This window comes from Crotalus tigris, unplaced genomic scaffold (genome assembly GCF_016545835.1).
Source record: "Crotalus tigris isolate CLP2741 ecotype Arizona unplaced genomic scaffold, ASM1654583v1 scf7180000018371.15429387391:27106975, whole genome shotgun sequence".
Lineage (NCBI taxonomy): Eukaryota > Metazoa > Chordata > Lepidosauria > Squamata > Viperidae > Crotalus > Crotalus tigris.
This window is the reverse complement of record NW_024096970.1, coordinates 6,056,116-6,070,920: the sequence shown is the minus strand read 5'-3', so window position 1 is coordinate 6,070,920 and position 14,805 is coordinate 6,056,116. Positions and strand designations below refer to the sequence as shown.

The 14,805-nt window shown below is 36.4% G+C and overlaps 1 protein-coding gene across 3 annotated transcripts in view; it reads right to left on the bottom strand.

Moving 5' to 3' along the window:
* Positions 1 to 4,035: 4,035 nt before the first annotated feature.
* KCNB1 (potassium voltage-gated channel subfamily B member 1) overlaps positions 4,036 to 14,805 on the bottom strand; it is a 182,233-nt gene continuing 171,463 nt past the window's right edge. For all 3 annotated transcript variants that reach the window (XM_039351234.1, XM_039351233.1, XM_039351235.1), the window contains one exon: positions 4,036 to 14,572. In XM_039351234.1, coding sequence (XP_039207168.1) covers positions 12,527 to 14,572 — 2,046 coding nt within the window. In that variant the 3' untranslated portion in view covers positions 4,036 to 12,526. The remainder of the gene's footprint in view (positions 14,573 to 14,805) is intronic.

Here is a 14,805-nt window from a genome sequence, read left to right as displayed (position 1 = left end):
AACATCAGTCAAGCCAGGCTGATCTTATCTATTTCTTTACTAACTTCAACATTTTTAAATGGATAAAAATGTGGTGGGGTAGGAGAAGACCAAGTGGATAGTTGTGAAACTTCAAATACGACATGAGGCTGGGCTAATCACTTAGCTAATAATTAATAACCAACTGGTAATTCTGATTAAAATATCTAGGTTTTGCAAATCCAAACTCAACAGTCAATTGGGTTAATAAAATGTTTCCTACTTGATCTGATCTATATATATAGAGAGATATATATTTGCCAGATCAGCTTGGGGCTCTTTTATTTCTTTATTTTGGCACAAACATTCTATAAATTCAGCTATAAATTAATAGCAACTGAGCAGGCAGTAAATGTATAGCTAAAGGATTTTGGAGTCACAGTACAAAGCTCAGTAAGAATGTCAGCCTAGGCTGCTATTAAAATAACAAAACAAATTCCATGCTTGGAATCATTAGGAAATGAAGCGAAAATGAAAATGTTAGTAATAACAAACTCATGCCCTTATACAAATCTATGATAAGATTTCCCTTGCATATTACAGAGCTAGAGAAGCTGCAAAAAGTAATAATCAAAATAATTAGGAAGCTGGAACGTCTCCTTTGCAAAGAGAAACCACAGTCAATGGACTGTTTAATATGGAAAGAAGGAGGGGATGGGGACATATGATAGAGGTATAGGTAATCTTTGACTTACAACCTCTTGTTTAATAACGTATATTATTATAAGGGCACTGAAAAAAGACCTATGACCAATCCTCACACTTACAACTGTTGAAGCATTCCCAGGTTCACATGATTAAAATTTTGATGTTTGGCAACCGGCATGTATTTATGATAGTTGCAGTGTCCAGGGATCATGTGATCACCTTTTGTGACCTGATAGCAAAGTTAATGGGAAAGCTGGATTCATTTAATGACCATGTGATGCACTTAACAACTGCGGTGTTGTTGCAAAAAAGATAGCACAATTGGGTAGAACTCAATAACTGCTTTGCTTAGCAATGGAAATTCTGGTCCAACTATTACCTAACTATAAAAGCACTGCATAGATGACATGGAAAGCTGTTGGGGACATCCACCAAAATATATGTAGGGAGATTTGGAACACAAAGTATATTTAAAATTATGTTTTAAGTTATGTAGTAGTGGCAGTCTGTTGTAGCAATGGCAGTCAATTTAGGTGATTTTAAAAGGGGATAGACAAGTTCGTGGAGAATCAGACTTTCAACAGCTATTAATGCTGATAGCAACTTTTCCAACTAACCCATCTTATTAAAAGGGTCTACTTCTTGATTTTTTGCCACATAATCTAACACAGCCATCTTCCTACAATGATGGTTGTACAACGTCCCCTGAATTCTAAGCAGCATGTCTTAAATATCAACAACTAGGAAGTAATAGGACTATTCAGCTTGTAATGCACCCAGTTCTACTCTTCTTGTGTTATTACTCTGCATTTATCATCTTTGTTCCTATTCTCCTCCCAGAAGCAGAGAAATGGAAGTATATCAGGTAAGTGAGATAATATTTTGTAAGTCCTATGTTTTACTGTATAGGTCAGTGTTTCTGAACCTTGGCAACTTTAAGGTGTGTGGTCTTCAGCTCCCAAAATTGGAGTTGCTAGCTGGAGAATTCTGGGAGTTGAAGTCCACATATCTTAAAATTGCTAAAGTTGAGATGTTGGAAAGAAGTTCTCAAGATAGTTGTAATGGACCTACATGAAGAAACAAATAAAGCATATGTGCAAAGGTTAAAAAGTATTAATTCTTATTATAATTCCATCCACTTTTCAAGGAGTTTCCCAAATACCATGTCAAGTTTTATGCCTTCTCTTAGATGCTGGTGCAATGCAGCATGATCATTTGTAATGATTTTATCTTAAATTCTACATGTACAAAATTAAGATTCCCATAGCAGCAAAGAACGATTACATCATTTTTCTTTGTTTTTATGCTAGCAGTACAAGACTTCAAAAATTTAATTAAAGCCAGTTGAAAACTATTTAAAACTGTCTTTTTATTATTCTATGGACGGTTAAGTCTGCATTTCTAGTGTAATCTGGTGTGTTCAAAAATCCAATTTCCAAAAGGAACTTAAAAAAAATACAGAAAGGTCAAAACAAAATATAATTTTAGACTGTGCCCATCTATGTCTCACTTTAGAACACAAAGAATTGTCCAGTTTCTGTGTTCTCTTGATCCATTGCAGAATTTCACGTAATCTCAAAATATCTAGAGGCGTCATATTAAGGAATACTGCCTTAATTTATATTAGACTCATGCATGTTATACAGAGTTCCATTCAGTTACATTTTCTGCTCTTGACAAGCTCTTAGAATTATTGGTATTCTCTTTGTTTCCCCACAGTCTCTGTCTAATAATTCATAAGTTGTAAAGTTGATATAACGTTATCTGCAGTTTTGCATTTACTATGCAGATTTTTTAAATAAAAAAATGCAAATAAAAATCTGGGAAATAATTAATGGGATCAGAGTAGAAATAGAAAGTAAATAATTGTTTCTTCCCCTGAGATATTTAAGACTTTTAAGTGCTATTTTCTTTAGGAAGAAAATTTTCCAGTTTTGGGAGGATTCCTCAAAAATAAAATAGCCTTTAGAGCGATACAAAGCATTCAAAAGAATATTTTTGAATGCTTTGGATATTTTTTTGGTAGTGCAAACCACTCCTTGTAAGCAGATGCTCTTTCTAGAAAGTTCAGCATGGATAATTTGAAGACTTTGTCTGATTATTCATATTATCCATATGTCTATGTGTACATAGGCATTTGTAATGGGAGCACCAGTGAAGTAAAACAGGTATGTATGCTCATATATCCACAGACAATCAGAGAAAGTCTTTGAAAAACAGCTGCAACAACTCTTGTGAATGACAGGGCTGCTTTAATGCTTCAATGAAGGGGGACTTTCTCATAGCAACATACTTTGCAAAGGACCCTTTTTAAATGTTTGGCACAACTCTAGTACCATCTTCAGAACACAAGTTAATCTCTTTCTCTATGCTTCTGCAGTTTCTACAATTAACATTAAAAGTCACCCTGGGTGTTAATGACAGTTATACAGTTGAGAACACATAACTGCTTCTTTTAGGGGAACATAAATCACTTCTCCTTGGGAAGTCTTTACACTAGAGTAATCCACCAACCACCCCAATGAATTCCAATTGTTCCAACTCCCGAGTGAGGCAATAGCTCACATACAATCTTAGTATTTTACTATTTATAGCAAATTATATCTGTGAGGAAGAACACATGGTTGTTTTAGGCCCTCTCACAACCAATATTACTAAAACTTCATTGTCTTTTGATGTTTCTTTCTTCTTTTCCTTTTTAAAAATTATTTTCTTGCTAAGTATCTGAGACCACCTGTTCCCATTACTCCTTGAGTCCATATGGTTTCTAATAGTTCATGACTGCAGCTTTGCCTTCCAGAATTGGATGTCCATAGCAGAAAATCTCATGCTGAAGAGTTCTGTGAATGTTAACAATAGATGGACTTTTCATTTTAGACACCTGAGAATCTGTCAACATTTTGGACACTTGAGGGATTAAAAAACAAAAACTAAGTGATAAAGTCATTTATATGTGTGCATTTCTTTCACTGTGCTACACTCTGGCCAACCATCAATTTTTAAAATCTGTTTCTTAACTCTTCCCCTTTGCCTTTTAAAAAAGGCCTGCCTGGATGAGATGGAAGCATTTCATAATACTTTTTGGACTCAGATAAATGCAGGGTTTCTGGAGATGCATGTAGAACTCTTTCTAACCTACTGCAGTATCAGCTTCATTAAAGTCAAGGAGCAGGATTCTCAAACTGTCTGGGCTCTTGGTAATTATCTGTTTGTACATGAAGTATGAAGGCCAGATCCTGAAGTTGAAACTCAAATACTTTGGCCACCTAATGAGAAGGAAGAACTGGAGAAGAGCCTAATGCTGGGAAAGATTGAGGGCAATAGAAGAACGGGACGACAGAGAATGAGGTGGCTGGATGGAGTCACTGAAGCAGTAGGCATGAACTTAAATGGACTCCAGAAGATGGTAGAGGACAGGAAGACCTGGAGGAAAGTTGTCCATGGGGTCGCGATGGGTCAGACATGACTTCGCAATTAACAACAACAACATGAAGTATGGGATTCATATTACCCAAGTACTCATACTGTTTTTGCATTATTACTTCAGTAATTACAACTTCAAAGAATGAAGTTAAGACATTATATGACTATGTTATGCTTTCAACAGTGTATGGATCTTTTTCACTTGTACATCTGTCTACCAGGTAGTAGGGATGGGAGGGAAGGGAAAGGGGGATGAAAAAATATTTCTTTTGGAACAACAAACATGGAGATTATTAAAAATGGTAAAAGCAGGGTCTATGGTCTTTTACAGACAGAATTTAATGACGGAGATTGCAACATTCTTTTGGAACAGACACACATGGACACACGCACATTGGATTTGGTCAAATGTTCAGTATGGAATTATTTGGTAATAAAGATTTCAATACAGGGGATGTCCAGATCTGTTGGACTAAAATAGCAACATGGGAATGGTGATAATGTTCTAATATTGGGGATAATGTTCTGTAAAACAAAAAAGACTTTTTAAACTTTAATTGTTCAGTTGGGAGGGCTTGATGGCTCAGTGGTTAAAGACACCGAGCTTGTCAGCTGGAAAGCTGATTGTCTGGGTTTGAGACTTGAGTGCCGAATGATGGGGTGAGTGCCTGTCCTTGCTTCAGCTCCTGCCACCCAGCAGTTTGAAAGCATGCAAATGCTAGTAGAAAAATAGGTACCATTTCAGTGGGAAGGTAACAGCACTCCATGCGCCTCAGCATATGGTCATGGTGGCCACATGACCACAGAAATGTCTTCGGATAATGCTGGCTCCGTTGGCTAAGAAATAGAGATAAGCATTGCCCCCTAGAGTTGGACAGGACTGGAAAGGGAAACCTTTACTTTTACCTACCCAATTATAAATTTACTAAAAATACAGGTTTTGTGTATGTGTGTGCGTACCTTTATTTTTATCTAAACAGAAAAATATAGTACTTTGGAATATCTGAAAATTGTGTAACTTTTCCAGAGATGAGTGATATTTTTCAGTCTGGAGGCCCCAAACTATCAGCCCAACTGAAACTGCTTAGTGGGTTGGGACTGAACTTTGGACTGGAGAGTTAAGTGTGGGAATGCAAGCACGTCATCTCCCAAAGGACTTGTGCTCCTTTTCCATTCTTCTTTTTCTGTTTTTAGTTGAAAAGTAGCATCACTGAAATTTAGCCAATTTGCTGCCAAATTCAGGTGGCATGATTTGAGCCCATTTTTTTTTTTTTTTTTTTTGCAGGGCCTTGGGTATTTTAAGTCTTACAATCTTCATTTCCCCACTTATTATCCCCTCAAAAAGGCCACTAAAATCTGGCCTTTTTGTGGCTGAAGAATAACCAGAGGGCTTCAAGGGTGGGTGGGTGGAGCTGGTCATCTGTAGCCAATCATTTTGTGATTTATGTCTAAATATGGGTTCCGACAATCACAATCATTTCCTTTAAAATGGATGATTAATAACTATTTAATAAGATACTTTAAAAAAATCATTTGAAGGACTTTTTATAGGCAAACCCACTAAGTAATTTTGATTATATATAAAAATAAAATTTGGAACATCTAGATTTTATATACACAAACCCACTGAGACCCTGTTTGACTTGCAATAAGAGGAGATGTTCCACAGCTGCAACCTCTCCCCATCCGTTTCCTCTAGAAAGGCCCAATAGCCACATTACATCTCCTTTCTGTCTGAATGCATTGAAGGAGCCCTTGAAGTCAGCAGCTGTGGAAGGAAATGCAATATCCTAAATTAGCCACTTGTCTGGAATGGTATATGGTTTCTATACCATTCCATTCTACTCCATTTCATACCATTCTAGAATGACATACTCTATACCATTCCAGCCCCTTGTCTTGAATGATATGGAGTCTCCTGCTTCTGCAGGGGGTTGGACTAGAAGACCTCCAAGGTCCCTTCCAATGTTGTTATTCTGTTGTGAAGCATGCCTTAGCAAGGGAAAAAAGCTAAAATACAGTGAGTCCAGTGGGTTAAGAACAAATTTGTGAATTCATCCTCTGCCATATACAGTGCATATACAGTAGCTGTGTCCCACAATGAACATTCTGGTTGTTGCTTTATTTGGCACCTCTATTAATGATATGGTTTAGGTGCTTTGGAAGATAATCCAATTGACCAAATATCACATCAAGCGTATCAAGTCGAGAAAATGTGACTTTAGTGCCAGTCACATAAGCCTGAAATAACCTGCTACGAATCATAAGTTAGTACCAATTATTGTTCTGTTAAGACATAAATACCTAACAATAGGTACAAATTGTATCAATGCATTACATTAAAAAAAACCCAGAACAAAACAATATGGTTTTGCTTAGAAATATTGTAACTTGTTAGCTGGATAGGGAAGAAAGTGCTTCCATTTTTAGTAATAGCAGCTAAGGAAATGCATCACACTGGATTACATGCAGTGTGTTAGGTGCAGGAAAAATGCATTTGCTTTGGGCCTACTGGCAAATCCCATGGGCTCATCTTTTGCTTCTTCTGCAGCAACTGATTCTTCATTTTTTGGGGATGTGAATATTCACCCAACTGGCTACGTTACTCTTCGTCTTCCTGAAATGTGCTTAGAAAAGGCACTGAGAAATCTATCACACTCACAATTACAGTTGCTTTTTCTCATAGAAAAGCAAAAGAAAGAAGAGAACATTGCCTGCCAGTAAATGCGAACTCTGCAGTCATTCCTTCAATCCATAGAACTCTGTAAAAAGCTCTGTAAAAAGCAAGTAAAGGCTGGCAAGAGGCATGGGGCCATACTGTTGGAGAAACAATAATTCATTTTCTGCTTTATTTGATACAGGATGCACAATTAAATATATAGTTGAACAAACTGCAAGCAATTATTTAATGTTTCTCTCTCCCTGTTATTCAAATCTATTGGATTATGGAAAGCCTAGGAACCTCTTGACATATCAACTACCATACCAACGATTCATTTCCAAGAAAAAATATTCCACTTTTGCACCACTCTTCCCAGCTATTAAATTGGATTTTCTTTTTTCTCACCCAGATGCAAAGTTCCAAAGGCATATATGTCTTGTTGGTTGCATCATTTCCAGGGCTATCATTAACATCCAGCAGTTCTTGGAACTCAAGCATCTAAATAGATTCTATCAGTAATGCCTGTTATGGACTCGGTTTTAATCCCTACCTCAAATAATCAAAGAGGCTGAACTTAGCTGCCATTTTAATTTCCTCACAATGTTACCACTCTGAGGTATTGTGAGAAATTACCAATGTAGCTTAGAAAGTGCTGCCGCTTAGTTTCTATGAATTCCCAAGAATGACACTTTATCAAGGCAGAATGAAAACTGTAAGTGGCAGCTATGTTCAGTCATACTTTCCTGAGGTGAATCCACCAGGAACCACTGAGAAGGTTTACCAGAGAGCTGCTGGCCAAGATCCCACTGAATCCTAGAGCGTTTCCAATCATTTCATTTGAATGGCCATCTACATATAATCTTATAACAAATCAATTAGAATAACATTGGGGGAGTTAAATTGGAATCTTAAGATTTATGATTCACCTTTTTCAAGCTGCTATACATTATTCTCCTCCATGTTATTCTGACAACAATCCTGTTAGGCAAATTAGTTTGGGAAAGAGTTATTGACCTCATTATTACTGAATGATTAGAAGATTGCAAACTTGGTTATTTGAATTTGGGATCACCCCAATTCTAATTAAAAGCTCTCAGCCTAACAACACTAGTTTGAGATCCTACATTTTTGCAAGTAATATGCTATAGGAGACTTCTGTTTCTATTTTTTTTTTTAGCTCTAAGTTTGAAAATCTTACTAAGAGCTCTATCGCAATGAATATTTGTTTTTTTTACAGCTTCTCTCCTCCTGCCAATGGAAATCAACTTGAGCAGGATTAGCAATAGAGCTAATGCAAAGGTTATGTAAAGTTGTGCTATGGTTTTTCAAAGCTCTGGATTTTTTCCCATCATGAATACAGATTTCAGTTCAATTCATGAATACAGACTTTGCAATTTCACTTTTGATTTCAAATGCATTTCAATGCAGAATACATTTCTCAGTGTTTACATATCTGCTCATGTTCTATATATACAATTTAACTCTCAGTTAGACACAGGAGTATAATTCACTGAGTTTCCAGCGCAAGCTGTACTGAAATGAATGGTGGGTATGTGCAAGAGCATCATTGTGATTTGTGCCATTCCCAGTCATGTCAGTGGGGCTTGCCTTGGACATACACACTTCATCATTGGAAACAAAACAAGAATAGATTACCCTTTCACAAACACAAAGGAAATGCAGTTTGGGGAGCATGTTATATGTCTGATTTTAATTAACCCCTATCAGAAATCCATTGGACTTTGTCAATTCACACTCAAAGATACACATTTTGTGATACTTTTGAAACATCTGTCAAAAATGACTCAATACATGGCTAAATACTATATATGAAAGATTTGTTTCTTGTTTGCCAATGCAAGGCAAAAAAGAGATTTTTTTTTGGGTACAAGGAGAGTTGCACCAGTTGATTTTTTTTTAGGTTTGTTTTTTAAATACCGTTATTGATTGTCCTCCATGCTTCAAATGTATACTTTTGAACTGAGATTGCTAGATCATTTCTCTAAATGGTTATTTTTACATGCGCTTGCTTTCTTGATATGAAAAATGTAATTTGTTTGAAAGGTTTTTACACAAAGAATCTGTTTTAAAATATATCACACAGAACTTTCTATTGATTTATTCTTTGAAATAAAAATATTTTCCCTGCTTTTTTCAAATTTATTTATTTTTTATTTACCATTTGTGCTGATGATGGACATGATAAACCTGTAACATAAACTAATGAGGGGATTTGGGGTATGCATGATCAGCTTGCTTTTTTTTTATTCTAGTTGGTGTAGAACTTAAGCATAAATGCAAAGAAAAGACAAGCTTGGAATTGCAAGATACAAAAAGGAGATAACTAAGGAACAAACATGAAGAGGAATATTAATTTTTTTATATATTTAATAAAAGAGAGCAAAAAGCTCCAAATTATCATGCTTCCATAGAGCAATTTTGTATAATCTGCCACCCATGCTGGCTGAGAATCTTGGATGTTGCAACTTCAACAGTTGGAGGCAAATGGTTGGGGAAGGTTATCTAATAATATAATTTACATGAAATCATATATGTATGAATATATCCAAGTTTAATTTAATCTTATTGACTGCCTATTACCTCTTTAAAACAGAGGTTTTATGCTTGGTATCTTTGCCTGTTTTATTTCAGAATCTGTCAACCTTCCCCAACCTGATTCATTTCAGAAATGTAGAGATTGTAAGGCCCGGAATTCTCAGGCAGTGGACAGTGGAGATGTATCCTAACAGATCAGCAGGCTACATTTGAGGTATCTTATATCTAGATTAACATCTCTCAACCCCAGCAACTTTCAGACCTGGGGACTTCAACTCCCAGAATTCTCCAGCCAGCATGCACTAATCTAGACTCATTTTCTGCATCAAGCCACACAATTTAGCAATTATTAATCTGAATATTAATAAAGTTTAAAGCATCCCTCAGTTTCACGCTACTGTTGCCAAAGTAATTCCTTTTTGCTCTTATAATAATAACTTCTAGTGTTGAGTCTGAAACATATTTGTCAACCAGTAAGCCCAATGAGTTACTGGGACTTAGCAGTTGCATTAAAGACCATCACTGCAATATTGTGTGCAAAATTTATTCAGTGCATTGTTAATACACCAAATTGTTAACGACAATTCAGGGCTCCCACATATGTTTTTATTAGTTAAAGTATCTTGAATTCACCCTACAGATAGCTGATAACTATCTGTAACTTTCCAGAATGCTGTTTTCTTGGCATTTTTTTGTAAGCATATGTCCCTTTGGTTTACTTGTTTGTGTGGAATGAACATTTTTACTGGCTGAAATTGTTCAGTTTACTGGCAATTTGAATAAATAGATACAGTAATATTGGAAGGGCTTCCTAAGTAACTGGATAATTGAGCAAATGTGAAAAATATCCACACTTACACAGAATCATGTGCAAAGGATTGTTATAACCTTTAACAGTTTTTAAGATAAACATGTGCTTATTGCTTTTGTCTGTGCATGGTGCGTGCATTAGAAGTGGAAGGACAGTACAGCTCGAATTGACAAGAATTACATTCAAGACCAACAGCTATTTGACACCAGAAAAAATACTGATTTGACAAGTGATGGGTGGTTGTTTTCATGGATGCAGTGCATTATTTACAGAGATCCATTTCAGTTTGCCAAGTCCTGTTATTTGAAATGTAATTACTCATGATAGATAAGTGCAGTGCACTCTACTTATCCCCAAACTGTGAAAATCTGGTACAAAATATTTTTTCCCGGGGCCTACCTTCTTACTTTCCTTTTTAAATAAATGGCTTATGTTAAAAAGTTTTTCTATCTGCTGACACAGGCACTCACGTTGAATGCATCTTTGTAAGCCTTTTTTCAGGGAATGAAATAGAAAAAGGAAAAGATGCTTTACTTCCTCCAATACTTTTTTGAATTAGGCTGATCTGAACTTCAGGTCACATTGACTCTGAGTTACCCTTTCATATACGCTCCTTGGTCAATGCTGAAGGTCCATGAATTAAGGTGCCTAACCCTTAGACTGGCTAAAGTCCACATCACCTTGTCCCCTGCATGTGAATACATTATTCTACAAAAAGAAGTCAAGCTTTCAAAGATTTTATAGGTGTGCAAGTTAATGTTAATGTTACACTATATTACAGTAACAAAGGACGAACATTATGTGTTATCATCACAGTTATCGTGCAGCTTGTTACCAGGTGGGTAACAAATCACAGATGTGACGAGGCACAAATAAGGAGAGTGTTTGTTTTTAAAGTGCTAGTGTTTTAAAAATACATTCTCTGTTCTTGATTCCACCCTTGTCATGACATTAACATAAAGTGCTTTGTAATACCAGCAAAATGAAAGGAAATAGTAGGAATTATAAATCCAAGCTGGTGTAGCTGTTTGTGTTTTTGTCAGAAACGGCCTGTTTCAAAATAAAATGGAAATGTATTAAGATTATGGCCTTTATTCTCTTGATATTTATACCTTCCTTCCTATTGTTAAATTCCAGAAGTGCCTATCTTAATGTATATCTCTCCAGATGGCAGGAGGATCATTCCTTGGAAATAACTTTTTTTGCATATTTATGTATTTATAACTTGCATATTTTTGCATTCTACATTATTTAAGTGCAAAATGTGGTAGAAATAAACTTGTTGCTTAGTGACCAGGTAGGTGTAACTCACTTCCCCTGCCCTGTCTATGATGTGCAAATAATTCAGGGAGAAGAAATGGAATATCTTTCCAATATTACTTAATTTCTTTTGTGCTGGAATTGTTCTCAAAGCTAATATGGATTCTTGGTTCAGGCTGCCATTTCTGGCTTTTTTTGTTGTTGTTTTGCTGCTGTTCCTTAGTTTCCCAACTGTTGAGGTTTGGGTGGTACCTTCCAAGGATACCCTTCTCCAACACACAAAAGATTAGATCCACCTGATTTATTTATTTTCAAGAATACATAAAAACATCCATTCATAAAAAAGTATGAAAATCTCTTTTTAAACATCTTACCATATTTAAGTTTGAAAACTACCCTCCTAATCCCAAGTTAAAAACTACATCCCTGATCTCGGATTTTGTATGACTTTTAGCAGAGTCATTTTTTTTTACATATAACTTTGAAGGGATATTTTGGATTTAGTACAAGTGGTGCAACTCACCCTGCTGATTTTTTTAAAAATAAAAAAATAGATTTTAATGCATCTAGAAATACAGAGAGAAATGTTTAAAAGTTTATTTCTCAATTCACTGCATTTGTGATTTCATAAGCCTACCCTAGCCCTGTTCGTCTTCAGACCTTGTATTCATCAGATAAAAAGACATGGATGGGGATGTTTGGAATAGTTACCTTTAAGCATAACGTGTTGCGTTTCTGATCACATCTACCATTTTTTTCCAGTATTTGACTACAGATGTCTAGATCACTTTAAGATGACAATGCAATTCAGATACTGGTATTGCCATAAAAGAGGTCTATGTTTAAGGAGTGAATGAATGGAAGAATTGGTCACACTGACTTCTGTAAAGGAAGTTGAAAGGAGATCAATTTATGATCAAGATGTGCACAAACTTCATTTTACTTAATGACTGTAGTGTGGTTGGAGTAAGAATTTGGAGTAGATTCGGAGGAGGTATTATCCTTAATCCCATTTCAAGAAATCCTTCTGATTTTTACAAAACAGGTGGCTTGTTCAGTCAAAAGTTCATGCCATGCAGAATCTTTTCTTTGTGTGTCAAGTGTAAAGGCATTCCTATCAGTTGTTAACCAACATTCTGCAGCACTGATCAGATATTTTTATCATGTTTATTACTATGTCCTCCTCCACCACCACCTCCTCCACCTGGTAATATGTGAACCTCAGGTGAAATATGATTATCTAATTTGATAGTTTCCTGGTTAGCATGGGTTCTTCCAGTGATATTTTCCATGGAATAAAGGCAATTTTGCCCTAAAAACTTGGGTGTAGAGGACAATGCAGCAATTGCTAAGTGGTCCTTCTCGGTTTTACTAACATTATCTCGTTGCCTTATATAGCCTCTCTGAGAAGTGTTATATTTGGGGCTAGTATGTCCTGAAGGGGCTTTTGGAGGACTTGAATCATAGAGCAACTGACCTTCATCATCTGTGTCAGCATCAATAAATTTATGAATGCCAGCATCATGGAAGTTAAGAACACTCGGTGTCTGTTTCTCAGGTGACTTTGTAGGGGTTCTAGCACTTGCAGTCGTATAAATAGAAGTTTCTGGACTCATTAGAGATCGATCAGAATATCCAGAGCTTTCTGTGGCAGCACATGTAGCTCCCCTGTTCTTGATGGTATCTGGGTATATTCTTAGGACATTTGAAGCTGCTGGCCCTATAGCATCCTCTTCCATAAAATTAACCTTTAGAGATCTCAGTTTCAGAGGATTAATGAGTTTTATTGAACTTTTGGGACTCTCTATGAAAAAGGTAGAGCAATGGCCACTTTCCAGATTTGGTTTTATTTCCATGAATTTGGACCCACTTCCTTCCAACCTATATGGATCCTGAAGGGGAAGTTTTCCACCTTTGCTGGTCAGTGTAGTCAGTGGGCTATGAGAATATCTCCCAACTTCAGGAAATTCAGTCATGCAGCTTATATAACTATCAATGCTTGACATGCTTCTCATGTCAATTATTCCATCTGCCCGAGTAGTCAACAAAGGGACCATTGGGCCAGGAATGGCCTCCATTTCTAGTTCTTCTTTTTGCTTGCTGGGTTGAGCTGTCTCCTTTAAATTGAGATTTGGCTGTGACTGAGCTTTTGTCATTTTGTTGTACATGTCTTCAAGTTGCTGAACATTCAGGTGCTGAGGACTGGAGGAAGACCTAGCTTTTTCAGGTGATCCTTGTTCCTTTGTCTCCAAGGATTTATTGGAGCTAGTTTCAGAGATTGATCTTTTGGCCCATTTCCATTTGCTTGGGGATAAATGATTGTCCTGAACTTTATCTTTTTTGCCTGCATTGTCTCCTTTCTTTTCAACAACTATGTCCATCAATTCTATACTACGTGCAAAAGCATCCTTCATATTCATGGACACAATGCTTCCATTCCTTTTGGCTCTTTCAAGGGCTTCCCTACGCTTAATGGCTTTTTCTTGCCTCTTCTGTTCTTTGTAGAACTCTGAAAAGTTATTTACAATGATCGGGATTGGAAGGGCAATCACTAAGACTCCAGCAATACAGCATAACCCACCAACAATCTTACCTAAAAGAGTTTTAGGGTAGATGTCTCCATAACCAACAGTTGTCATAGTTATTGTTGCCCACCAGAACGATGCTGGTATGCTCTTGAATTTTGTATCTTCCTCATCTTTTTCTGCAAAAAACACTAAGCTTGAAAAGATCATAATGCCCATGGCCAAAAACAAAATAAGTAATCCAAGTTCATTGTAACTTCTCCTCAATGTAAATCCCAGAGATTGCAAACCAGTTGAATGCCTGGCCAGCTTTAGAATACGGAGTATCCGCATGATTCGAAATATCTGGACTACCCTCCGGACGTTTTGGAACTGAAGTACACTTTTGTTGGATTCTGTGAGGAAGATGGTGACATAATAGGGCAAGATTGCTAACAAGTCAATAGCATTCAGTGGTCCTTTGAAAAATTTCCATTTCTTAGGAGAAGAGAGGAAACGCAAGAGATATTCCATTGTAAACCATGCGATGCACACTGCCTCTACGTGGGCTAGCTGAGGGTTATCTGTAGGATTTCCATACTCATCTGCGTCCTGAAGCTCAGGCAGAGTGTTTAGAGACAAGGCAATTGTAGAGAGCACAATGAACATGATGGAAATAATGGCCAAAATCTGCAAAAAAAAGAAGAAAAATAGTCAGTACCACAAATAAATTACATAGTAATAGTATTCTTTTGATTTATATATTGTTTTTTCTTGGATATTGGCTATTAGCCATCCATTACTTATTTAAGGACAGCCATATAAATTTCTAAATAAATAAACAAATAAAACTGAAATAGGGGTTGTACTGATTTCTAGAATCTCTTTCAACTCCATAGTTTTTGATTCCCAGACTGTCTTCC